This window comes from Octodon degus, unplaced genomic scaffold (genome assembly GCF_000260255.1).
Source record: "Octodon degus isolate 3935 unplaced genomic scaffold, OctDeg1.0 scaffold00044, whole genome shotgun sequence".
NCBI lineage: Eukaryota > Metazoa > Chordata > Mammalia > Rodentia > Octodontidae > Octodon > Octodon degus.
In genome coordinates, this window is record NW_004524620.1 from 11,119,115 (window position 1) to 11,145,755 (window position 26,641).

The following is a 26,641-nucleotide window of genomic DNA, read 5'->3' on the forward strand; positions in this document are numbered from 1 at the left end:
TGCCCGCCCGCCTGCCTGCCTCGTAGCCCCGCACGCCCTGCAGCCCCGCCGCCTTGCTGCCCGGAGGGCGGAGCCGCGGGCGTCGGGCGGGGCGCGCGGTCGCGAAATCCGAGTTTGCACACGCACGCACGCACGCTGGGCGCTGTTGCGGCGCTGAGCACGGACCCCGCCCTCAGGCTGGGGACGTGGGCGGACAGCGTCCCGCCCCGCACGTGCCGCTGCAGGGCGCAAGGCGAGCCGTCCTCCTTGAACGAGGGAATTCTCGTTTTGGATGATTGTGTGAAAAGCATTTGCCTTAACATTACTTTTCTGTTACTTATAAATTTTGTATATGCCTGACGCGGCGCAATTTAGTTTTCCTTTGGGTCTGCCTCTACCCGCTTTTCAAGGGGCCAGGACCTTAAATGTCGAGAACTCGCTGAACAATAGTTGCTGTCAAAGTAACTGTACAGTAGCAGTTTAGGTTAATAAAACTTAATGAAATTCATTCTTGCAGTTTGTTTTGTTGGGTTATTTTGCCCCTTTTACAGGTCCTTGTTGACTGGATCAGGGGTCTAACAGGACAATGGTTTAATACACCTTTGCTTAAACAAGTTGGGTAAGCCTGTGGCTGGCCAAATTTCATTTTTCACATTGTTTTTCACTGGTTAAGGAACAGAGGGATAAATGAAAGACTGATGAACTAAAATATTTTCTCCAGCAGACCCCACCTTCCTTGGTTAAAAATGAGAAGTCATGAAGCAGTCGTTATTTGGAGATTATTTGCCCAAATTTTCTACATTTTCCCATTTCCCTCCATAGTTCTGACCTTAACTGGCTAAGGAGCTGAAATGTCTACTTTCATGCCTAACTTGACTAAGGAAATCTATTCGTTGAAAACAGCCTAGTGAACGCCTTCCCTTAAGTCTGTTCACTATTAGATTTTTTTAAAAATGTGGCTTCCGATGAAGGCATTGGCCTTTGTGATCCTGGATAGATCTGGGTGAGGAAGATGGTTCCGGTACTGTGTGCACGGTAAAAATATTGAGATGGTCTTAGAATTTAAGATTCTTCATTTCAGTAATGTCAAATGAAGTTAAGACTATCCCACACCATAAAACTTTAATCACTTCAGCCTCTTGCTTTTGGGAAATAGGAAAATACTGAACTCCCAATTATTTTGTAAAAAAGAATGTAATTAAACACTTATTTTTACATGTCTTTTATTCCACTTACCAGCTAGAAATCAACACCTGAGGAAACTATTAAATTACTAGAATTTGGAAACAAAGCTAAGAAGTTCATTTTACATCTCAGCCTAGTAAGAAAACACACATATGGTTTCAGAAAGAATATCCTGTTTTGTAAACTTTTTAAAAAATGCTGTTCAGGGTTGCAAATGTACATCACTCAGTCAGTGATAGAACACTTGCCTAATATAGGCTAGGCCTGAGGCTCAAGCCCAGCACCAAGAAATGAATGAATGAATAAAAGCAGGGAGTGAGTGTTATTCAGGTCTAAATTAACTTCATGACTTTAATGGGAAACCAAACTCGGCTGATTAGTTGGTGATTATGTGTGGTAGCTTCTTTTAGATTAGTGTATGTGTCCACACAATGGAAATTCAATTTTAGGCAATTGGAGAAGAGAAAGGAGTGATTCTGTGTAGCACTTGACTCCATAGGAATGTCTCAGAATAAATATGTAATAAAAATGCATTTCTCTTAACAGGAACTTTTCATCCTACTCGGTGATTGTGTTACATAATTACATTTTTTTTCCCCCCAGAAGGCCTCCAAATTAGCAAGGACACTACATGCTTAGGATAGTAGTTGAACTTCTGAGAGTAGCTTCTCTCAATGAGTTTTCAAGGATGTGCCAGAGGTTAATATTGAGTACATGACATTTATGCCTTATTTCTTTGATTTAGAATTTAGTTTTATCATATTCTTAATTTTAATTGTATCCTTCAAGGATGTATTTAGTTTGTGACAAAAGATGCTGGAAGTATTGGTAAATGCACATTTAACGCGATTTATATGATACCATTTGAAAAAAAGTAAGTTAGTGTTTATAAAACTTGACTTTTGTTTGGTAGCAGTCAGATATACTCACTAAACCTATAAGCCAATTTCAGCTTTAAAAAAATTAGGACTGTAAGACAAAATACATGTTAGTTAGCAAACTTAATGATGTAAATATCTTTTTGCAAGCAGATGATAATTGGTATTAATAATGTGAGAGAATTAAGCCAGATTTATTTATGTGAGAAATTTAGGTGTGCTAAAAAATATGAATTTGTGGCTGTTTTCTGTAGACTCTTCCCACTGTTAGTAGCTGTTTCCTAATAGGTAAATCTTCTTCTGTAGTTTTTAAAAATGATACTTTCCCAAATGGTTATATCATGTCATACTTTGCAAATATCTCCTGTAGCTTTCCTTGAATTCTGATAGAATGGTTTAAATGTAAGAAATAGTTTTTGGATGTTTGTTGACTTCATTCCACCAGTAGAGGTCAATTGAAGGCCTCTTATGTTTCCAACACTCATCCAAGTGTCTGGAGCATAGGTACTTCGTGAAGAAAGGCCTTTTGGGATGCCTGTATTTGAATATAGTGTTATTTTCAATGAAGCTGATGCATAAAAGAGAAAAATCAGTCTACCTCAAAGGAAATATAAACCCAAATCAACTAGCATTTAGTCAGCTGTTTCATGTGCTGAGTTTAGTAAACATTGTACAAAGCGTTAGGAGCCCTATTGATTTGCAATTTTAAATTATTTGGCTCTGGAAATTCTGTAATAAGAATAAAGAATTATTACAATGAGTATTAGAGGTTTCTATTTCTCATTTTTATTGTTGTCTTTTTGAGGCAGGGTCTTACTATGCAATTCAAGCTGGCCATGAGCTCACTTTGTAGCCCAGGCTAGTCTTGAACTCTCAACAATCCTCCTGCCTTAGCCTTCTGAGTGGTGGGATTACAGGCATGTGCCACTACGCTCAGCTATTTCTCATTTTTTTTTTTTTTTCTTAAAGAACATCTTTAAGTACCCAAAAAGGGAACTATAAAAACAATGTGGTTGGCAGGCGTTTTCTTGTTTAATAATGTCTGGAATAGTTTGGAAAACTAGTTCTATCTTTTTTTGGGGGGAGATATTTATTTTTGAATGTAAGTTTTCTGCATGTGAATATATGGTTTTTCTAGCATTATTTGTTTTTTTAAAAAGCTGTTTTTCTCAACAGCATATGTTTTTTGTATCTTTGTCAAAAATCAGATGGATGTGTGTTTGTTTGTTTCTTCTGTTCTATTCCATTTGTTTACTTCTCTGTTGTGTGTGTGTGTGTTTGTGTGTGTTCCAATATCATGTTTTTGTTGTTGTGGCTTTGTAGTGTAACTTGAAATGCAGTATTGTGATGCTTCCAGCATTACTCTTTTTGTTCAAGATTTCTTTGCTTATTCTGGGTCTTTTCTGATTCCATATGAATTTTAATTTTTGTTTTCTTTTAGCTCTGTGAACAATGTTGGTGATATTTTAATGGAGAATTCTATTGAATCTGTATATCACTTCTGAAAATATGGTCATTGTAACATTTTTAACATTTCAACCTCTGAATAAGGAAGGACTTTCCATTGTCTAATATCTTTTTCAATTTCTTACTTCAGAGTTCTATGCATTTTATTTTATAAATCTTTTACTCTTTGTGTAGGTTAAATACCAGGTATTTTTTTTTCATGTTGTGAATGGAATTGTTTACCTGATTTCTTTGTCCGTGGGTTTGTTATTGTTGTGCGGGAGCCCTATTGATTTGCTTTTAGTAATTAGAGGTGTAATCCACTTTGAAGATAATACAACATTTGAATAACTAAAATACTCACAAAACTATCACTTAGTTCCACAGCCCATTTGTGACATGTTATTTTTTGCCAAGGAATTTATTATTTTTTTTTCAAATTGCTAGACCCATTGTATAGTATGAAGTCTATGGTGAATAACAGTGTATTGTATACTTGGGAAATTGGTGAGAAAATAGATTTTAAGTTTTCTCACTCAGAAAAAAGATACTTATATGAGCTAATGGGTATGTTAATTAGCTTGATATAGCCATTCTGCTATATATCATATATACTATAAATACATATAATATCAACTAAGAAATAATATTAAGATTCTAGAAGAAAATATCGATAAATATATTTTAAATCTTGGAATACAGATTGACTTTCCAACTCATACATAAAATCCATTAGCCATAATGAAAAAGATGGATACATTTGAGTATGTAAATTAAATAAGCAGCAAAGTACTGAGAAAAAGTATTTATAAGCCATTTGGTAGACATAAGTCTAATTTTAAGATTTATCTAAGCTCTAGCAACATTTTTATTTCATTGGCAGAATTTAAATTGCATAGCCATAGATAACAGAGGCCATAGTGATAGTTGGCCAGCAAGGAGAGAAAATATTTTCTACAACTAAAAGAGAATGGATGGAGACAGGTACAAATTGAGGTATCTGTCACAAGAGTAAACTCAAACAGCCAAATATAGAACTAATAAATGAAGTCTGTCAAAGCCAAACAAAACCAAAACAGAACAAAACAAAAACCAATCAGAAAACCCTCCCAAAACAAACAAACACATACCCAGAAAGAAACAAGGTAAGGGGTTATTAGAAATTTGTATTTTGGTAGCAATAGTAAATACAATAGCCAGGAAAGGCTTCTCTTGAGGTGGTGGTATTTAAGCAGACATGAATGAAATAAAGGCATAATCTATAAAAACCTAGTAAATAGTAATTACGTACAAAGATGCTAGTTTTAATAGAGCAACAAAATCTATGTGAGGGAAAGAACAGAGGGACAGATGAGGCTGGAGAGGTGTGTTTGCAGCCACATTGTGTGGGGGTTTGTAGCCTTGTTAAAAAGTTTGTACTGCTTCCTAGTCTAGGGGGAATCCTGGGAAGTTCTGAGCAGTAAAGCTAAAGACTGTTGTAAGGAGCTAGGCAAGAGTTGGAATTAGCTTGGCCTAGGGTGACAGGAGTGAAAGTGATGAGTTATCAGAATTAGGATCTGTTTTGCAGATAAGACCATTTCTGATGGTTTGGATAGGAAGCATGAAGAAAGACCACCCAAGATTAACTTCTACATTTTGGGTCTTTGAACTAATGAGTACATAGTGGGGTCATTTTCTGAGATGCAGATTGGCAGGTTTGTGAGTGTGAAGGAACGAAGAATTGTTCTTTAGACAAAATCTAACTTTAAGGTGTTAGGTATTCCAGGGGAATTGTGATGGAGGCAGCTGGAGAGAGAAGTCTGGACCAGTTAGTCAAGCAAACAGAGATAGAAATGTGGTGATCTCAGTGAAAAATTAGTGTGTAAACCATGGGACTTACACACAGTCAGGGCACTGTTTGTCAGACTTGAGCACACAGATTCATGTGAGGAAATTTCAGAAAATACTGTATAGAGGCTTGGATCTTATTTAAGACTAATTATTCTGAATTTCTAGATCATCACTATTTTTTAAAAACTTCCCCAACTTGATTCTTAACTGTCAAATAAGAGCTAATAACAACCAATACAGGCAGTAGGACTGAAATTGTGCAGTGTCTATTAGATTTGGCAGAGTAGAGGACTTTTATGAGTGATTTTACCAATGGTGAAGATGGAAATCTTATTAGAAGACATAAAGTACATGAATGGGAAGTAGGGAAGTAGAGACAGTGATTTTAGGCAACTCTTTTTTTTTTTTTTTATTTAATAGAATTGGCTCAGAGGAAGAGCTGAAAAATGGAGCAATGGTTGCCATGCAGTTTCCTTTTGGAAAACAAATCAGTATTTCAACATTTGTACCCCAAATTGGGGATAGCAGAAATATTAAAACTAAATATAGGTTACCATTGTGAGAGATTTTTCAAATAAAATTTTCCTACTGTGCCTTAAAGAATTCATAATTAAAGAAGCAGGGAGAAAGTAATTGTGTTGTTAAATTTAATATAATGTCTTTGATATTGGTACCAAACATTGCACTTAACATAGCTTTCATTTCTTTAAGGCTGATAAAGAATTTGTGTGGTCTTTGTGGAAACGTCTCCAAGTAACAAGCCCAGATCTTACACATGCTGTCAGTTTGGTTGTGGAAAGGTGAGATCCCAAATTATTTTTCATGAATATTTGGTTTGTTGACTGTATTTGTTATTAATATTCTAAAGAGGTTAATTTGACTTATAAATGAATGTGGAACAGAATATAATAGTTACTGGATTCATTGCAAAAGGTGCTAATTTACTGAGTATAGGCAGGCCCCATTCTCCTATATGTCATGTTCTGTCATATTTGGAGAGTTTGTAAATAAGAGAAAACAATGGCATGAATTATATGAAAGGGTGTTTATACATTTGTCTTTAGGTGTTTTAGCTTGGTTTTAAAAATCGGAGTCCCTATTGTTTGTTATTTTACTCCATAAATTGCTCCTATAGGGAAATTTTTAGGCCCAACTCACTTTTCCCCTAAAATAATTGCATTTTGTACATGAAAGCCTTGGGATGACCTTGCCAGATTAAGTAAGTATTTGGGAATAGATTGAGTAATTTCACATTATGCCTTATTATCCTATAGGGGATGCCTTGTGGTTTAAATATAGATTATTGAGCTTCTCGTTGGACATTAAAAACGGTATTTCTGGGTGCTGCCTATCAGACATTTATTGTATAGTATTTCCAGGTACATTTGTGTAACAGTTAAAACACTTTCCTATTAAATGGATTCTACTGCATTTGCTAAATGAGAGGCTAAGTGTCTTGATATCTTTTCTTTCCCTTTTTCCTGAAGTTTCAAGCCCAGGGGTTATTCTAATATTTTTTGGAGTTTGATTTGTTAAGAATCTGTGATATATGCCTGAATGTATTTAATTTTGTGATCTTTAAAATACTGTAATAATTTTTTTCTTTTTTTTTTTTGTATTTTAGGGAAGGGTCTACAGGGTGTTCAGGGTCTCAGTACTAGATCTAGATTGGACTCAGAGTGATCCGCCTGTTTACAGCCTCCCAAGAGCTGGGATTACAGGCTTTCACCACCATGCCCAGTCTCAATTGCTGTCTCAATGTGTCCCAGGGGTAGGGCCACACTGTAGGCCCGGGTATTGAACCCCCGGCCCCTGTGCCTGCTTGCAGGCACTTTAATCCGCTGGGCTATTTGGCTGGCCCTTTGTAATCATTTTTTGTTCCTGCTGCTTATATGTCTTATTCATCATTTTTTCCCTTTTTATAATTAGAATTAAGTCTTTGGTTGAAGTATCCTTGTTACTTCCTGAGGCATCCATGGGATGAAATGTGATCACAGGTTCCCTCTATTTTTTTCCAAGAAGTAGAATAAAGCTTCTAGAGGAGAGACATCTTTTGCCATTTCTGTGATCCTTTCTTTATCTTTCTATCTTATTATTTTTTCAATTTTTAAAAAATTATCTTCCTTTGCTTTCTCTGCCATTGGATTATTTTGCAGCAAACTCCAGACATAACTATTTCTCCCATAATTACTTCAATAGTTATAGTCACTTCTATTTATTAATAATAATTATGTTCTATAAAATTTTTGGAAAGTTGAATTAGCAGACACACAGCCATTTCTCCTAGGGAGAATCAAGGATTAGGTTCTTGTGAGCTTTTGGTCACAACAGTTTTGTTAGTAAATCAACATTTAACCATGTTTTATGTGTGTTTCTGTTTAAAGATATTCATTTACTATTTATTGCTGATTAACATTGAACTCACAGCCAATATAATATAATATAATTTAAATTTTACTGAGTTTATGTAACACATTATTCCCTGTGGTACAAAACAACCTTCTTTCACTTAGAAACAATAGGAAACTGCTCAGTAATGATCCTTTCAAATGTCAACCAAAAGCCTGTGTAAAATGTGGTATTGCATAGATCATGAAAGGGACACAAGTGTTTACAAAATGATAGTTGTTACGGGAAGGTAGTGTTACCTTATTTGATGTAGGTTGGGAACAGATTGGGAAGGTGGCACAAATTTTTTGCCATTTTGTACATGCTTTCAGATGACTACTTATATTGATTTTGGTATTACAAATAAACTTTAGTATAGGTGCGTGCACAAATTCTGAACCTGAATAAGGATCATCAGTCTCTAATACATAAGGGCTTCTAATAAACGCAGTATCTTTATATTTAGAACTCTATTTTCTACTTTGGTTAAATTCCGTGGGTGGTCATATTTTCTGGTTCTTTGCTTTATAATTTCTTCTTGAAAAGTGGACATTTTAGAAATAGTAAATCAAGTTACTGTTCTCTTTCTCCATATTCACACCCAGGTTTGTTGTTCTTTTGTTGTTGTTGTTTATTTGCTATACGTTAGTGATGTCTGTTTTGCCTTCTCACTGTGTTAAGTCTGGTGGTGTTACTCTTAGGGCAAATGTGGGTGTGCCCACAGTTCCTAAGGCCTCACAGTATTTTTGGCAGGGCTGTTTTCTGTCTTTGCATGCAGCTGTTAAACTCTGCTCATTGCCTATGACTCTTTGCTCAATCATTTCAATGTTGACTTAAGGCATAAGTTGTTGTATATACAAATATATTTCATTTGTGGCTGTTTTGACATTTCACAATCAGTGTTTGATATTTTTTCCAATCCGAGAGGGGCTCCTTCCCGCAGGACTGTGGTTTAGCTCAGTGTTGGCGAACCTTTTAGAGTTTTCAGTGGTGCAAACAGACAGCTCTGGCACTTGTGCTGTAGGTTTGCCACCGCTGAACAACTTTAATCTATGTTTAACTTCTTTCATTTGCCTTTAACCATAATTCTCATTGTTCTTGAGAGTGCCCCTGACTTTGAACTTCTTTAATGTGTTGTAAATGAAATCAGTTTCTTTGGAAGAGGTTTGGAACTGTTTCTCATTCTGCTTTTTCCTGCAGGGAAAAAAAAAAAAAAAAACAACCCTCTGATTTAGGCTTTTGAGCTGGTGTTGGGGACAATTTGGGAAATCAGCCCTTATTGGAACTGATTAGTCTCCAGAAGGGAGACAATACCTTTATATCCTTGTTTGGCTCCATTTTTGTGGGACCATTGTGTCACAAGTTGGAATAAAGACTCTAGCTTTTAATATGCGTGCCCAAAGTAGAGCCTATTCCATAAATTTGGGATGGTAGAAGAATGAATTCTCATTTCAAGTGCCCCTGAAATTGTACTTGGCCTCAATGACAGTCAATGGGAGTAGGATGTGATATTCTGTTACACTTTTTCTTCTGGGAAGAAAGACCTACAGTGGTTAGCTGGTGATAATATACAGAGAAGGGGTCACTTGATCTTGACTGTAGCTCTCTGGAGTAGAGCCTCTCTTGAGCGGGAAGCATACAAAGAAGGAGTTGTCTTGGTTCAGATACCATAGACATATACCTTTCTTAGTGAATTTTCCTAGGTTTCTGAAAAAGACATTTTTCTTTATGGGTTTGTTCTTTTTTTAGAAAATGTATTTAGTACAGAGTCTACAAGGTCTCACTACACAGATTGGACTTGTAGTGATCCTCCTGTTCTTAGCCTTCCAAGTGCTGGGATTATAGTTATGCACCACCATGCCCAGTCTCAGTCACCTTCTCACCATGGGCCGGCACAGGGGTGTGGAGCGGGTATCGAACCCTCAGCCCCTGCATCTGTCTAAGCAGGCGCTTTAATCCACTGAGCTATTTTGCTGGCTAAAGGGTTTGTTCTTAGGATCTTTTCCAGAGAACTTAGGTAGTTATTATCATTATTATTTTAAAGTTTTCATCAGTTTCATTGGGGAATGAATTGGGGAGCTTTTTACATTGTCATTCTAAAAGTCATTTCTCAATGTTTGGGCAATCATTTATCCAGAAATACAGTTTACACGCTAGATGAAAAAAGAGACAGCTGCATATATTTGATAGGTAACTACCAACTCATCAGCTTAAGAAACTATCCCAATTTATATTTCCACCAGCAATGTAGAAGGTACATGCTTTACCCCTATACTGGACGTCACATTATCTTTCAACTTTTATTAATATTGAAATATAAAAAGTAATATCCCAAAATGATTTTCACTTGCATTTCTCTTTATATGAATGAAGTCTGAGTCATTTTATATTATTTTCTTTGGACTTTTCTGTATTCATTGCTTTTGGCATTTCTAATTCTTATAGTCCCCTTTAGACTCAGTATATGTGTATTTGTACAACTTACTTTTTTTTTTTTTTGAGTTATTTTGCTGTCTAACTTTCTCACCGTCACAGGCCATTTTCTTCTTTTTCTCTAAATTTTACATTTTGAGGAGTAATCTTTGATACCTTTTGGTCTCTTTGTGAACAGAAAATCAATTCCCAAGTTAAGTCACTTTCTCTTTTGCAATGTCACTCAAATGCAGTAATTCCTTCATGTCCTTAACTTTTAAATTCTCTATCTTGGCTTTTAGTATCTTAGCTCTGAACAGCCTATTGATTTCTTTTTCAAAATCAGCTCTGTTTTACATCCTTTCTTTGAGACAAAGCAAGATATAAGAGACCAAAGAAAAAAATTGTAAAATTCAGTCTATAGGAAGCCAATGAAAACTCTAGGACTTTCTTAATGTGTATCTAGAGGAAACATGTAGCTGTTAGGCATGGATCCCTAGTGCATACCAAGTTGCAGAGATACTAGACTCTGAGATTTGATATGCATGAGATTTGGGATGTATGGCCATATTTAAAAGAGATGGCTGTATTAACTTTGTAAATTTCAAAGGTATCATTTGAGTATCATCTGATTGTCAAACATTGTGCTAACAAGGAGTTCTATTCTTAACTATAAAAGAGTACTGGCTAGTGGAAAGGACATTTGTAGAAAGATAAAAGTTTTAATAGAAATTAATAAGCATTATAAGGATATTTATACTAATGTAATCATTTTTCCTTGTTCTATAAAGATGTAAAAATGTTCTAATACTATTAATTAGAAGTTCATTATAAATACAATTTTGATTTTTCTAATAGAATATACAAGTAGGAAAACACTTGAATATAGTTTATTTATGAATTTATAGGAAATACTATTTTTTATGATTTATAGATATCTGAGTGCATTTGTTTATTTGAATTTTATGAACTGTTGCTAGGAAAGGCAAATTTTGGATATATCATTTCTGTATTAGCTCTACAAATCTACTTTTCCTGCAATTAAATGTAAAGTCTCATTTCCTGTTACTACTTTAAAGAGTACAAGTACTGTATTTTAGTTTTGAATGTATAATAGAAAATTGTAAGAGATGGTAGTAATAAACATAGAAGAAACAGTATGGAGTTCCATTGAATATCAATGGATTAGGAAGCATAGGATCTTGAATTGTTCATCTTTTTATTGGTAACTTTTGATACTTTTCAGTTTCTCTGTGGACAGAAAATCAATTCCCAAGATCAGTCACTTTCTCTTTTGCAGTGTCACTCAAATTCAGTAATTCCTTCATGTCCTTAACTTCTAAATCCTTTATCGTGGCTCTTAGTTTCTTAGCTCTGAACATCCTATTAATTTCTTTTTTCACAATCAGTTGTTTTGTATGTTTGAGACAAAGCAAAGTGCCAGTGCGTAACCATGTTTAAGATCTTTGTGTTAAATACAAACTTTAATGTTGGCTTTAAATTTAACAATAGCATTTTGTCTATTAAAATATTTTGAGTTTAGTGAAGAACAATGGAAACCCATTATTTTGCAGAAAAAAATTGTGTTTTGTGGATTTATCCAACAATGTACTGTCCTGCATTTTGTATAGATCTGCTTTAACGTATTACAACTAATGATCATGTGATTGTAATAAAAGATCCAAGGAAGTGAATTATTGTGTTTGTTTGCTGCTACTAATCTATAGAGTTGGGGGGATGATTGTTACTAATCATTATTATTTTTTAAACAGTTCTTGCAGTCATTGTACCTTCTTGTGTCTTCCTCTTTTTTCTTTTCTTGCTATTTGACATCTATTTGTATTAGGGCAGTGATTTAACTATGGTCTGTGAGGACTTTTTTAATGACCAAATGTAAGGAACATGTGCCACGCTGTAAATCAGGCTTGTGTTATTGTTTTGAGGACAACTTAATACGTACCTTGCATTGCTTTGTGGCCAACCATTAAGAAGCAATTCACAGTCCAACATTTTGAATGTTTCTATACTTTGTTGTATACCACCTTCACCAGAGATACTCTAAGCTTTGTGGGTAGAAGACAGTAAAGTATGAGGAGAACTAACCAAAAGTTCTTGAGGCCAACATTAAATGTGTGATTGAGGGAAAAATATGTTGTAAAGGTGCTATGAAATTTAAATTTTTTTTTTTTTTTTTTTTTTTTTGTGGCCCACTCAGCCCACCCTGGGAGCAGGGCTGGCATGGCATGTGGTGCCTTTAATCCAACTGTGGTCCTATGCTTTGCCTAAGCTTACATAAGCAGGTGCTTTAGACTGCTGAGTTATCTCGCTGGCCCCTGGAATTTAAAGTTTTTTAAATAATGAAAATTACTTGAAACAGATCCATGATCGGTATCTGAATCATAGATTCTTTTTTTTACTTTACTGATGGAAGAGGAATTTATAGGTGAGTTTTGTATACTTATGAGCTTTAAGTCTCTTTCAGGGGTTTAGCTAATTCTTTCTGTATCTGCATGTTTCATGAATTGTTGCATCTGCATTACTTGTTAATTCTTTTGAGGATGGATGGAGGGAAGTGAGTTGGTGGGCATGATAGTTCAGGGTTATAGGACACAGAACAATTACCATAAATCATTCAACCAAAACTTTAATTTTTTTTTCCTGCTTAGGCAGACACAGTGGCTGGATTCCATCCCTGGTTGCCATGCTGGCCCTGCCCCCGGGGCATGCTGAGAAGGTGATTGAAACTGGGTGTAGTGGCACACACCTGTAATCCCCATTCTTGGGAGACTGAACACAGGCAGATCACTACAGGTCCAATCTACATAGTGAGACCCTGTAGACCCTTAATAAAAAATACAAAAATAAAATGAAATAAAAAACATTTTATTAGTACATATTTGTCATACATATTGATTACATTCATCATGGGGAATTTGAAACTATATATAATATAATCTTGATTCTTTTTTTCCTCATTCTACTCCCTTCTTTTCAGTCACTCTTACTTCCTCATTCAAAGCTTTGCTTTTCCCTTTCTGTTCTCCTTTTAAAAAATCCTTTTTACTTCTCTTCACTTTCCCCTGTCCTTTGTTTCCCTTCCCATTTAAACAACTTCCTATATCATAATATCTGTCTTTCATTTTATCCTTATTTACCATTTGAGTTTCTTATGCTAGAGAAGCAATATGATATTTAAACTTGTGTGTCTGATTTATTTCACTTTTATTTCATGGTCTTGAGGTGTCTTAAGTTTACCCTTTATGGCAGAATAGTACTCCATTCTGTTTTCTTTATCCATTGTTGATGAACAAATGGACTCTTTGCAAGATTTAGCTATTATAATGAGCTGGTATAATGATGTGAACTCTTTTTCAGATATTTACTTGCTATTGGTACTTTTTCTTGTGAGAAATGTGTATTTATTTCAGATGCCCATTTTTGGATTGGGTCTTTAAATTTGAGATTCTGCTGTTTTTTTGAGTTTTTTGTATATTCTATATATTATTCCTTATCTAAGGAATAACCGATAAAATTTCTTTCTGTGCTATATGTTGTTTCTTCACTCTTGTGGATGTTTTCTGATGTACAGAAATTGTTTAATTTAATGTGATCCCAATTTTGATTCTTTGTAGTATTTCCTATGCAAGCTGAGTTTGTTCATAAAGTCTTTGACTATACCTGTATCTTCAAAAGTTGAACCTACTTTATGCTCCAGAAAATTAAGTGTCTGTGGTTTACTGTTCACTAGATCTTTGATCGCTTTTGATTTTAATTTACTGCATGGTAAGAGATATGGAACTAATCTTTGGCACACGGAAAGCCAGTTTTCCTAGTACCATTTATTAAAGAAAGTAGGTAACTTTGTCCTTTCCTAGCCATATTCCTTTTTATTTCTTTCTTTTGTCTAATTACTCTGGCTAATATTTCTAGAACTATGTTGAAAAGAAGTAGTGATAGTGGACATCCTTGTATCATTCCTGATTTTACAGCAAAATATTTTAGTTTTTGATCATTTAGTATGATATTGGCTGTTGGTTTGTCATAGATAGCTTTTATCAGATTGAAGTAAATGCCTTCTATTCCACTTTTGTTTAGAGTTTTCCTCAAAAATGGGATTTGATTTTACCCAATGCCTTTTCTGCATCTATTGAGATGATTGTGCATTCTTTTTTCTTGGTTTTGTTTATGTGGTGTATTACATTTATTGATTTGCGTATGTTGAGCCATCCCTCATCATTGGGATGAATCTTACTTGGTCATGGTGCATAATCTTTTTAATTTTTGCATTCTGTTTACTAGTGTCTTATGGAGGATTTTTGGGAGATTGGCCTGTAGTTCTCTTTTTAGTGTGAGTCCTTCTCTGGTTTTGATATGAGGGTATCTTGGTTACTTTTCTCTCATTACTGGGATGAAATACCTGACACCCCAAATTAAGGAAGGAGAGGTTTATTTCGCTCACCATTAGTGGAGGTTTCGGTGCATACTCAGCTGGCTCCAAGGCAGAGGGGCATATGGCAGAGGGTAACCATTATGGCAGCAGAAAACAGAAAAGAGCAAAGGAAGGGGAAGCAGCTGCAACTTCTAGCAAGCCTCTCCCTTACAGTGCAATGAGGATTACCCAGCCCAGAGCAGGGTATCACTCACACCCATAATCTCCACATTTGAACATGAATTAATCACAAACTCTAGAAGACACTTCATGGCTGTATGAGGCTTTGGAGGGACACCTACACACAAACCGTAACAGAGGGTAATCTTGATTTCAGGAAGGACTTTGGAAGTATTGTTTCCCTTTCCATTTTGTTACAAAGTTTGAGGAGTTGTAACATTATTATCTTGTCTGAAGTTCACATAGATTTCAGCTATGAATCTATCAGGACTTGGGATTTTCTTTATTGGTAGTTTTGTTATTTTTTCAGTTTCATTGTCTGATACTGGATTATGTAGAATTTTTATATCTTCTTGGTTTAGCTTTGCATATACATTTAGGAATGTGTCCATTTATTTCTTCTATATTTTCCAGCCTGTCAGAGTGCAGTTTCTTAAAGTAGGTTGTCTTCTGGATTTCTGCAGGATCTATTGTGATTTTTCCCTTTTTATTCCTAATTGTGTGGAGTTACACCCTTTCTTTTATTTTACGTGAACTAAAAGACACTAGTAGTATAACTAACTTGCATTTTTCTTCCTTTTCCCTTCTTTCCTTACTCCTTTCACCAATCCTAGTTTCTTTTACCTTTTGAACAATTTCTTTCTGATTCATAATATTTATTGTACGATGTAGCCCTCATTTATTCTTTCTTACTACTGATTTTAACACCAAGTGTAGATTTTGAAGTTCTGTTATTGGAAATTATCACTTTTTAATATTTTGTGGTAAGAGATAGCAAATTTTACACTTGTTAAGAAAACTAAAACATTAAAAGCCACCTGCAGATCTAAACTTTATTGTACTCATAAATGGGGGCATATACACCCTGTCATTTGAAAGTATCAGAGTAATGCTCATTTGTAAACATATTCATCATTTCATAACATTATTTAGGGATTGGAAACTTGAAAAACAGCAATAACAAAAACTTAGAGTAGTACTTAGTGATTTACTAGTATAGACTCTGGAAAACTATTTTGTAAAATTAAAATAGTTGGTGAGTAATGATTATTTCTTTTAAAAAATTTAGGTAAGGTATTATAAATAAATAGAATGCCAAGCAATAAAAATAAAATTACGGTAACTTAAAATGTTCACATGAGATGATAAAAATAATATTCAGCTATTCATTAGAATTGATAAAGGGTTATTTTTTCCATTGATTTTGATTAATTTTTACATTATCATCAAAAATAAATATTTCAAATACAGTGAACTAGATATAATTACATATAAACAATGCTGAGATCAATAGTATTTAAAGTAGTTAGGAAGTAAACTAAACATGAAATACACTTCTGCATCCACTTATTTGAAAATACCTGGAGACCTTCTTTTATCCCAAAGGCATTTCTAATTTGCACAGCAAAGATAATATTATTTATATTTTCCTTTAATATTCAGATATCATTATATTCACCAGATAAGAAGTGTACCTAAAGTGTGGAAGCTGGTGTCTAATTTTGTGACTAAGAACCACTGAAGTGTAAAATAATAACTTCTGGTTGAGATGTAAAAATAGCGAACTTTTTGAAGTTTTACATTGAGGTCATGAGATAGTCTCACTTATGATAGCATAAGAGAGGTAACCAAATGATTCCATATAATCATGTCATACTTTATTTTTTAATGTATTTAGTACAGGGTCTACAGGGTCTCACTATGTAGATCAGACTCGTAGTGATCCTCCTGTTTTCAGCCTCCCAAGCACTGGGATTACAGGTGTGCACCACCACACCCAGTCTCAATCTCAGCCTCAGCACACCCCAGGGGGCGGGGTAGGCAGGGCACACCAGGAATTGAATCCCACCCTCTGTGCTCTGCCAAAGCTGGCTCTTTAGTCCCAAGTGGCCCTCATAATCTCATACTTTAGATTGAGTTGCTCTAGACATTTACAACTATTTTTGAAGAGGAGAGGTGATGAAATATTGTTGAAGTATATTGATGACTTGGAATCTTAAGTGAACTTTGCTAATGAAAAATTATAAGGCATATTCATGTGTATAATTTTTTTGTTCTTTTGGAATTTGAATTTTAAATTAATATGTAAGTATGAATATTTATTATAATACATGTGTACACATCATAGTTTTGCAGTATGTCTTCAACAGGTTTTAAATATTTTTGAATAGTTGAAATATAGAAGGACTTGTATTTTAGAAGGCAGTATTATGAAAGCTTGGTGATTGTAAAGTTTGAGTTTAAACACAAGAAAGTTATTGGGGCTAGAGAGATAGCTCAGTGGTCTAACCACTTGGCTGCAAGCCCAAATACCTGAGTTCAGTCCCTGGCACTCCACTTTGCACTGGCCCCACCCCAGGAGCACTGAGCCAGTCATTGCCACTGAAACCGGGCATGGTGGTACACGCCTATAATCCCAGTGCTGGGGAGGCTGAGACAGGAGGATCACTATGAGTCTGAGCTATGTAGTGATACCCTGTAACAAATACATAAAATTAAAAAGAAGAAAGAAAGTTACTCTTCAAGAGTGAACATTAATGTAGGGAAGACACAGTATGAAAAGATAAAACCAGATACTCTTCTATTTGTGATTGTCCATAGGTATCAAATAGGAGTTGAATTTTAAAGTTGTGAATTGTTTTGGGGAAACATGCAGTGTTATTAGTATGATTATGATTATACTGGTCAGTGCCATTATAGATTGACTTTGATAGGGTTCAGTCAAGCCAAAGAAGTCCTCCCACCATAGTTGCTAAGGTAAGACTAGTTCATTAAAATAACATCAGCAATACACAATTATCATACTCATAAAATTAACCTCCCTCAAATATGAAGTTTTGGGGCCAGCCAAATAGCTCAGTGGATTAAAGCACCTGCAAGCAGGCGCAGGGTCAGGGCTTCAATCCCTCCTGCCCCCTGGGCATGCTCAGACAGCAATTGAGACTGGGTGTGGTGGTGCGTGCCCTGCCTGTAATCCCAGCTCTTGTGAGGCTAAAAACAGGAGTATCACTATGAGTCCAGTCTGTATAGTGAGACTTTGTAGACTCTGTACTAAATACATTAAAAAAATTAAAAGAAAAAACCCACACTATAACTCTCTTCTATATCCTTTCTTTAAGTCTTAGAACTTTGTTGAAGCTTTGGCACAACATTAACTGTGAATGCTCTTCAATTCCAAATCGATAATGCTATCCAGATATTCTTTATCTGAGATCTTTAAGCCAATATGAATATTATACTAGTATAATTTTCTGTTGAAAGTTATATTTTGGTAAAAATTTGAATGTGTTAATTACTTATATTTCAAGGTCAGATATATACTCTTTAATTTTCCATAGAATTTGTATAATTTTGTTGGAATAGATAATATGCCATGGATGTGGCTAAGTTAAAAGGAAATTAAAAATTGATTAGCTTCTGCTACATGTTCACTATTGTTCTAGAAAATGCATGGCTAGAAAGAATTCATGACTTTAAGGTTACTACTAAAAATAGTAAACTTAAATAGAATGTCACATCAGTTTTTTAAAAAAATACATTATTATCATTTGGTTCAGATCGTGCTGTTAAACTGTGAATAGAGGATCAGCGTTTTTTCTCCTTTTATTTTACTTTTTACTTTAATATTTGTTCTTTTGTGGGATATGTTTTAGTCTTGATGAAGTATAGAATGTAATCTAAGGTTCCTCAGAACAGTGGAGGGGCTTCTGAGATCTAGGATGTAGGAGAGGTACAAAACCTACCGGAAGATCTTTTCCTATGCCCTGTATGTTACACCCTGCTACGAAGACTTTGTTCTCATCTCTCTGCTTTTTGAAATGTTTCCTATAAATGAAGCATCTTTATATTCTTCAGCTAAGAAAACTTTCATATTGGACTGGTCTATAATTTTCTAATAGGGGTTTCTGTATTCTGCTGTATATATACTCCCGAGTTGATTATAAATTGTTTGACTGGTTGACCTCTCTTTTTGAGCTAAGGGGGTGTTAAGGTCTCTTGGTAAGATTGTGGTCTTGGATATTAGATTTTTCATGTCCATTAAGATTTGTCTTATATAGCTGGGTGCTCCTCTGTTTGGTGCATAGATGTTTATGAGTGTTACCTCTGCCTCTTGAATTTTTCCCCTAACCAGTATATAGTATCCTTCTGTTTGATCATTCTTGGTTTGAAGTTGAGACTGCCTGAAAACAGGATTGCTACCCCTGCTTTTTTCTGAGGTGCTGGGGCATGTAGTATTGGTTTCCATACTTTGAATTTCAGCCTATGAATTTCTTATTGAGTTAAATGTGTTTCTTGTATACAGCATATTGTTGGATTTTGTTTCCTAATCCACTGTGCCAGTCTGTTTCTCTTAATTGGTGATTTGAGTCCATTCACATTGATGGTTATAATTGAGATGTGTTGACTTGTGATTGGCATGTTATTTACTTGCTGTTGTTTACTTCTTTTTGTCCTGTGTTTAATTGTTAGCCCTATTTAGTGGGTTCCTTCTGTCCTTGTTCATGGAGTTCTGATCATTTTGGTCCCTCTCTAGAACATCTTTCAGTAGTCTGTGTAGGGTTGTTTTTATAATCATGAAATTCTTTAGTTGTTTTTTTGTCATGAAAGTATTTCACTTCTCCATCAAAGTTGAAAGAGAGTTTTGCAAGGTATAGTAGTCTGGGCTGGAATTTGTTTTCATAGAGGACTTGAAATGCTCTGCTCCATGCTCTTCTTGCCTTCATGGTTTGTGAAGAGAAGTTGGCCATAATTCTGATGGGTTTTCCTTTAAATGTGATCTGCTTCTTTTCTCTCGTGGCTTTCAATATATTATTCTTGTGCTGGATTTCTGGGGATCTTGACTATTATATGTCTCGGTGTGTTTTTCATTGGGTTGAAGTTATTCAGCATTCTGTATGCTTTGGTACCTGAATGTCAGATTGTTTCTTCATACTTGGGAAGTTTTCTGCTATTACTTCTGCCCATATTCTTTTTATATCATTTGTATTGACTCCTTCTTTCTCCTTGATGCCTATTAGTCTCACATTGTTTATCTTTGCATCATCTTGCAGGTGATGAATTATTTTTTACTGCATCCTCATTTTTTTTAAAAGAGATCCTTTCTCACCTTTTCACTAGCTGCACCAGTGTCTTCAAGATCTGAAACTCTGTCTTAACTTCCATTCAAATGGTTTTGCAGGCTTGTGATTGAAATTTGAAGTTCCTCTGTATCTCTTTGACTCTGCTTCATGTGATCTATTTCTTTCCCATATTGTTCATTCAAGGAATCTGTTATATTTCTAATCTCTTCTGTTTTTTTTAATCAATGTCTTCTTTAGAGGCAGTTATTAATTCTTTTACTGCAGAATTTTTTTCAGATTGGGTTTCCTCCATATGTTTTTGTATTTGATTCTTTATTGCAGATTGTATGAATTCAAAGATTTCTTTTTTATTTCAGAAATTAATTCTGCTCTGAGTTCCTCTCTACCTTTCTGCTGTTGTTTCTTTCCTTGCAATGCTGTTAATTCATACAGTTCAGCTGAACTACTGTCCTCTGCACTTGTTCTGGGTGGGCATTGGGTTTCCCCCAAATGTTTCTGTATTAGATTCTTTACTTCAGATGCTATGAATTCAGAGATTTCTTTTTTCATTTCAGGAATTAATTCTGCTCTGAGTTCCTCTATAACTTTCTGCTGTTGTTTCTTTACCTCTGACACTATTAATTCATTTATTTCAGCTGAGCTAGTGTCCTCTGCACTTGTTATTGGTGGGCTCAAGGCCTGAGATTGCTTTTTGCTCCTTGTCTTTGTCATTTCCTATAGCACTGATGTCTGACCTTTGGTGTAGAGCTTTGGTGCAGTTATAACCTTAGTACCTTCTGAAATTCGGGTGCAGATGTATTAAGTTTGAGTTTATTCAGTTACGCCTGTCCTGGGTCTAGCTGTTGTGTGCAGGTCCTTTCTGCTGCAGCCCTTGGAAGTGAACCTGTTGTGTCCCTCTGGCACAACAGTGAACCTGTGGTGCTCCTCTGTTGTGCCCCTGGCCCAAGGAGCACAGGGGAGCACAGAAGCTTTCCCACACACTAGTGGGGTCTGAGGTTGGGCTGGATCTAGGGGTCCCGAGAGAGTGGCAGAAGTTTGCACTCACTCAGCGGGCTTGGGAGAGGGGGCTCCAAAGGGTTGCAGGGGTCCCAATGACTCGGTGGAGGGTCTCATGTGGGTGCCTGAGTTTTGGTCTGGAGGGGTCCTGTGGGTGCAGGGAAACCAGAAGTTCTCCCACACTCACTGGGCCTGGGCTTGGCTTGATATATAAATTGTTTGAGAAGAACCTTCTTCTTTGAATCAATGATACTGTGCATGCTGTCCATAATATGTAGCATCTGTTCAGTGGTTCTCTAAAGAGTTGCCCTTACCTCATCTCTTTTGAAATTAGGTAGCTGTTGTGCTGTGATATGTTCAATACATGTAGGTCTCAGGAAATTGTGGAAGTGTGTTCTCAATTTGAGGCAGAAACGGACCCTTTTCTTTTCCCTCTGACAGCTGAAGGTTCCTATGGCTGTTGGTTCCCTTCCCTCCGTTCTCCCTGCCTCCTTGGGCTTGGGGTGACTAGCTCCAGGGTCTTTGGGACACACCTTGGACTTAGCTCTTCAGCCACCCTCCAGTATTTCCACCCACTTCTGTCTTTCATTCGCAACTGTGCACGGTGCAGTTGCAGCCCCTTTTTAGAATAGCTGGAAAGCCATAGTGGACAGGGCTGCCATCTAGAAGGGATCAGGATCCTTCATTATATCCCTCTGCATCCCGAGACTTTGTGATCAACACAATTCCCACCCCCACCCCCAAAGACACCTCAAAACCAGCCTGTTATGATTTCAGTCCTTCCATTTTTGGTGCAGTAAAGGAGCTATCAGTCAATAGTTTCTCCTGAAGTCTGGCTCAGCTGTTGTTTTCAAACCTGTGCTTGTTTGACCCTGAGCATCTTCAGAAGGTATTTGCCTTGGTCACATCAGGCCTGAACCATGGATCTATCCCAGGTGACTCTGCCCTGCGGACACTCCTGATAACTCTGTCCTGACCCTGTCCTTCCTCTGTCATTACACTCAAAGTCCTCAAAAAAGATCTGTGAAATAGTGTGTACAGAATTGTGAAGTGCAGTCCACTCCAGCTATATGTAAGCAGCCCCCTCATCTGCCTCTTCTAGTTGAGAAGAGCTTCCTCTGGTATATACCCCCTTGTGCTATAGCATAGATCACAGTGATGCTTCTCTCAAGTGAGCCTGCAAATCTGTTGACTGTTCTCAGGTAGTGTGGGCAGAGAGCAGTTTCTATTAAAGAGAGCTGGTAGCACATGGGGCTCTAGTCCTGAAGAATTCCAGAGACTACAGCAAAGACTAGCAATAACTGAGGAAGTTTGGTGGAGATTGGTTATGACTGGTAACAGAGTTTGGCAGACTGAACTTGTGGAAAAAAAATTTGTGGAGACCTGCAGAGTACTTTAAAAGTGGAAGCTGCTGGTAGAGCTGCAGAAAGCTGCCAGAGTGGTTATGAGCCTCGTTGCTGAGGAGCTGATGGGGTGGCAAGGAGCGGTTGAGAGTTGAAGTGTTAAGGGCTGAAAGCCAGTGGCACTCAGCGCCTGTGTCTGTTAACGTCAGGGGAGTTGCCATTGCCATTTGCCAGTTCTTAATATTCATCTGAAGTGAGCAAAAAGCTCTCCACTGACTTGGGACAAATTGAGAATATTTTTAAAAAGCTGTAGGGTTAGGGCTGTGTTGTTCAAAAATAGTTTTTGAAAATCTGCATTGCAGACTTTTTTTGAATTTCAAAGCTTTTCTGGGTCACATTGCCTAGTAAAAGTTAGTAGTGGTTGCTCAGTTCTCATTCTTTGGGTTGCAGAAGTTACTTGCTCCTCTCATTTTTGACTTATAGCCTATTTCTATCTGCCAACCATATTCAAAATTTGGCTTTATTTATTTATTTGGTTTTGCTTGATTGTTTTATTTGGTACAGGGTCTCACTACACAGGTGGGACTTACAGTGATCTTCCTGTTTTCAGCCTGTGCAGTGCTGGCATTACAGATATGTGCCACCAAGCATGGTTTCTGTGGCCAGTTCGGTGCACCTGGGGTGAGGCCAGCACAGCATGCAGTACTGGGAATCGAACTTGGGTCCTTGTGCTTGCCAGACACGTGCTTAGACTGCCGAGCTGTCTCCCCAGCCCTCTGAAATTTTGAAGATTAGTCTAATTCTACTATGAGAGCATATGGTATTGAGTATATGTGTTTTTATTTTTTTAAATGCCTAGTCGTGGTGGGATGCTAGACATTGTGAATTTCATCTTATTGCTTATTGGAAATTTCTTATATTTTAAAGAATGTGGAGGGGCTTGGGGCAAGGAATACTAGTAGAGTATATATGCTTAGCATGTGTGAGGTTCTGGGTTCACTCTTCAGCACCAAAAAAATACTATATTTTAAAAAAATTTTGTTTTTGTATGCAGCTATTCATAAATTAGTTTGATCTTTATGAGTCTTGATTTAAGCTTTATTAGGGTGTGTCTCTGGCAGATTTTCTTCAGTCTAGGTTGTATTCAATCTCCCAAGTAATGCAGGACACATCAGAAGACTCCAGTTAATACCCTGAATATTATGAAATGAAGTTTTTCCATTCTGACTCATGGGAACATGAATTATTTCCAGCTGTCTCTAACCTCTAGGAATTAGTCAATCTGTTGCTTTCAAATCACTCTTTCTCATGCCCGAAGTACAGTTCACTTAGACATGGATTGATCAATACTTGAACAAAAGAGGCCCTCTGGAGACTTCTGGAGCTTGCTCTCTTAACTCAGCTCTATCCTACTGACAGGAAAAGTCAGGAAAAGGCACCCTCGAATCCACATAAGACCACACTCAAGACAGCTGGCATGAAAGGAGTGGTTTATTGATGGCAACTAGCATGTGCTGGTCTGCTCAGTGGACCTGAACAGCAGCAATGGCTGGGAAGACAGGGACTTTATAGAGCAGGCCAGAGTAGGGGAGGAGATTCATTATATGTCCTTCACTTGGCCAGAGTGTTCTGGGCAAGTGGGAATGGGGAAAGGTGAGTCATGAAGTGTCCCTGGCTGGGCCAGGGTATTCTAGATACAAAGTATAGAGTCCTTGAAGCAAGCTGAAACCAAGCTATATACATAAGTGGCCGGACACAGACAGTCAAGGTTAAATCTTTGCAGCACAGTTGTGGTTGGCACATCTGGGAACATTGGAAGGGGTGAGATTGAAGAGGTCCTAAGGCTGGATGCTGTAACACCTACTATGTTTTGCCAGAATTCTAGCAGCCTTGGTCTTCTTGAACATGTCTCTACTTAACTTGATGATCAGTCTTTGTCTACTTAATGATACCTCAAACTGTATTTTATACTCCCATCCTTTTGTTGTAGCTTGAAAACTGCCTCAAGGTAATAAGGTAAGGCAGTCATAGAGCGCACCTTATTAGTTACCTTTCTTCAAGGGTCATGGGCCTTTTGTTAGCTGTTATAGAGTAGCTGAAAAAATTTTGTGTACTTTATATTCTTAAATCATGTATGGAAGCAAAGGAAATCAACATCCTTTTATTCCCTCATGGCTGGAAGTGGAAATTAATTCAGCTTTATATGCTGTGAAGTGATCCAGAAGTTTTACATAATTTAGTACATAACTAAATAGTAACCAAACATTGTCTTATGACTTTTGATTTTATTTACTTGACAATAAAATTATCTTATTAATGTACCAGTTATCAAAAATCATCCCAAAAGATTTTATTGTTTTAATCTGAGTTTCAGATAGCCCTCTCAATGATAATAGCCAGTGATACTTATATCTGGTAACTCTTGAATTTTTTTTTTATTAGCTTTCTTTTCTTTTTTCCTTCCCTTCCTTCCTTCCTTCCTTCCTTCCTTCCTTCCTTCCTTCCTTCCTTCCTTTCTTCCTTCCTTTTTTATTTTTTTGTGCCAGGGTTTCAACTTAGGCCCTTGTACTTTCTAGGCAGGTGCTTATGTTGCTGAGCTATCTTCCCAGTATACCTGGTCATTCTTTTTTTTTTCTTTTCATTTGCGTATTTGGTACAAGGTCTAACTATACAGCTCAGACTGGTAGTGAATTCCCCTGTTTTCGGTCTCCTCAGCTCTGGGATTACAGGTGTGCATCACTGTGCCCAGACTCTGTCACTGGCTCAGTGTGCTGTGGGGGCTGGGCCGGCATGTCCTGTGAGACCGAGGCTCGAACTCTAGTCCCTGCACTTGCCAAAGCAGGACCTTAGTCATTCTTAATGGTTAAAAAATCTCTATTTAACTTTGAGAATATATGATTTATTTTTCAATACCTGAATTGTTATATTCTTAATACCCTTCAATTTAGACTTGGAGGTATAAGCCTAGTAGAATATTGAGATTGCTATAGGAAGTGAGATTAAGTTTGTGCAAGAATGACTAGAATTGTAATTGTAGCAGTTAAGACTTTCAAGGCGGCGACCTAGGGCAGTGGTTTCCGCGTCCGGCTCTAGAGCTCGAGGTTGCTGGCTCGCGCCCCCGTCCCGACTCTTTCTATTTGGGGGGGCCTGCCCATTAGCTCAGTAGTTTAAATGTCTGCTTAAACAAAGCAGTCAGGCTCAGGATACTGTGGTTGGAACCCAGATACTCAAACCACACCAGAAATGCCCTGAAGGCATCTTGAGGCTGCCAAAAAAAAAAAAAAAAAAGACTTTCAAATAACAACTACTGTTATTTTAAATGTTACAATTAGTAACTGTTCACACATTATAATTCTTAGTTATTTAAATAAAGGGCATTTTCTTTAAACATTAACTGAAAGATTCCTACGTGTTCTACATTCATCATGCCTTTAGTAATTTTTTTATGGTGCCCCAAGGCAAAGAGAAAGTACTTAATACTGTAGTTCTTTTGATTAAATATTTAGTTTCTGAAAGCTGAATGGCTATTAAAATATGTGAATAAATTAAAAGAAAAAATTTTATTTTATTATTAAATAATCATAATTATTTACTGATACCATCACTGAGTCTTTTGTGTAGTGGAGAGCTTCTCAAACATTGCAGTCAGGTTGGCCACGGACACCCCTATTTCATGTGTCACACTGCGTTTTGCACTCTGCTTGTTTTATTTATTTCACAACTATTAAAAACTCAGCTACAGAAAGCTATCATGCCACGAAAGGAATATAGTACAGCCTGACCTTGCAACTGAACTTCCCCTAGCTTGTAATTTGCGAGTATTCAAAAGATGTCAGCTGTTTCTGTTTCACTCCAGCATTTAAAATATCCCACAGTGCCCCTGCGTGTTTGCTGTCGCACCTTTGGGAACCTTAGCACACATTCTGGGTACCGGGAATTAGCTAATTCTCTTCCAATGTACATCACTTTCTATGTTGAGTTCTGGCAAACTGATGTTTTCGTTTCTCTGTTTTAAAATAAGAGAATACTTCTTGAGCAGCAAAGTTTCTTAAGAAATTGAGTTAGTAATTATGAAATAAAGGAATGACAGGATATTTTTCTTGATTGAAAAGTACTTATAGCAGAGGATTCATAGAAAAATTGTTGAATAGTTTTTTTTTATTTTTTTTTGTTGAATAGTTTTTTATATGAACATGTTTAAAACAATCTAGACTTATAAAGAGAATAGTAAGATAGTGAAACATATCAAATGACATAAACATAAGAAAGATACTGGTCAAGCAAAAAGAAGGCAAGTGAATGTGATCTAAATTTATGGTGAGTGGTGAACTCACCAGGATCAGTGGTGGTGAACCGATGATATGTGTGCCACAGCAGGCTATTATCATTGGAGGCTCTAAAAGGTTCACCATCACTGCACACTTACTAAAATATTTTATTAGTAGATTAAGTCAGAGAAAGAAGTTATGTGCAGTGTCTTAAACTTTAAAAAAA

The 26,641-nt window shown here is 36.6% G+C and overlaps 1 protein-coding gene across 1 annotated transcript in view; it reads left to right on the forward strand.

Annotated features, from left to right (window-relative positions):
- Positions 1-26,641, forward strand: part of Cntln (centlein) — a 378,305-nt gene that overhangs the window by 459 nt on the left and 351,205 nt on the right. Inside the window, exons 2-3 of the mRNA XM_023715856.1 lie at positions 27-279; positions 6,030-6,118. Of these exons, the coding sequence (XP_023571624.1) occupies positions 27-279; positions 6,030-6,118 (342 nt within the window). The remainder of the gene's footprint in view (positions 1-26; positions 280-6,029; positions 6,119-26,641) is intronic.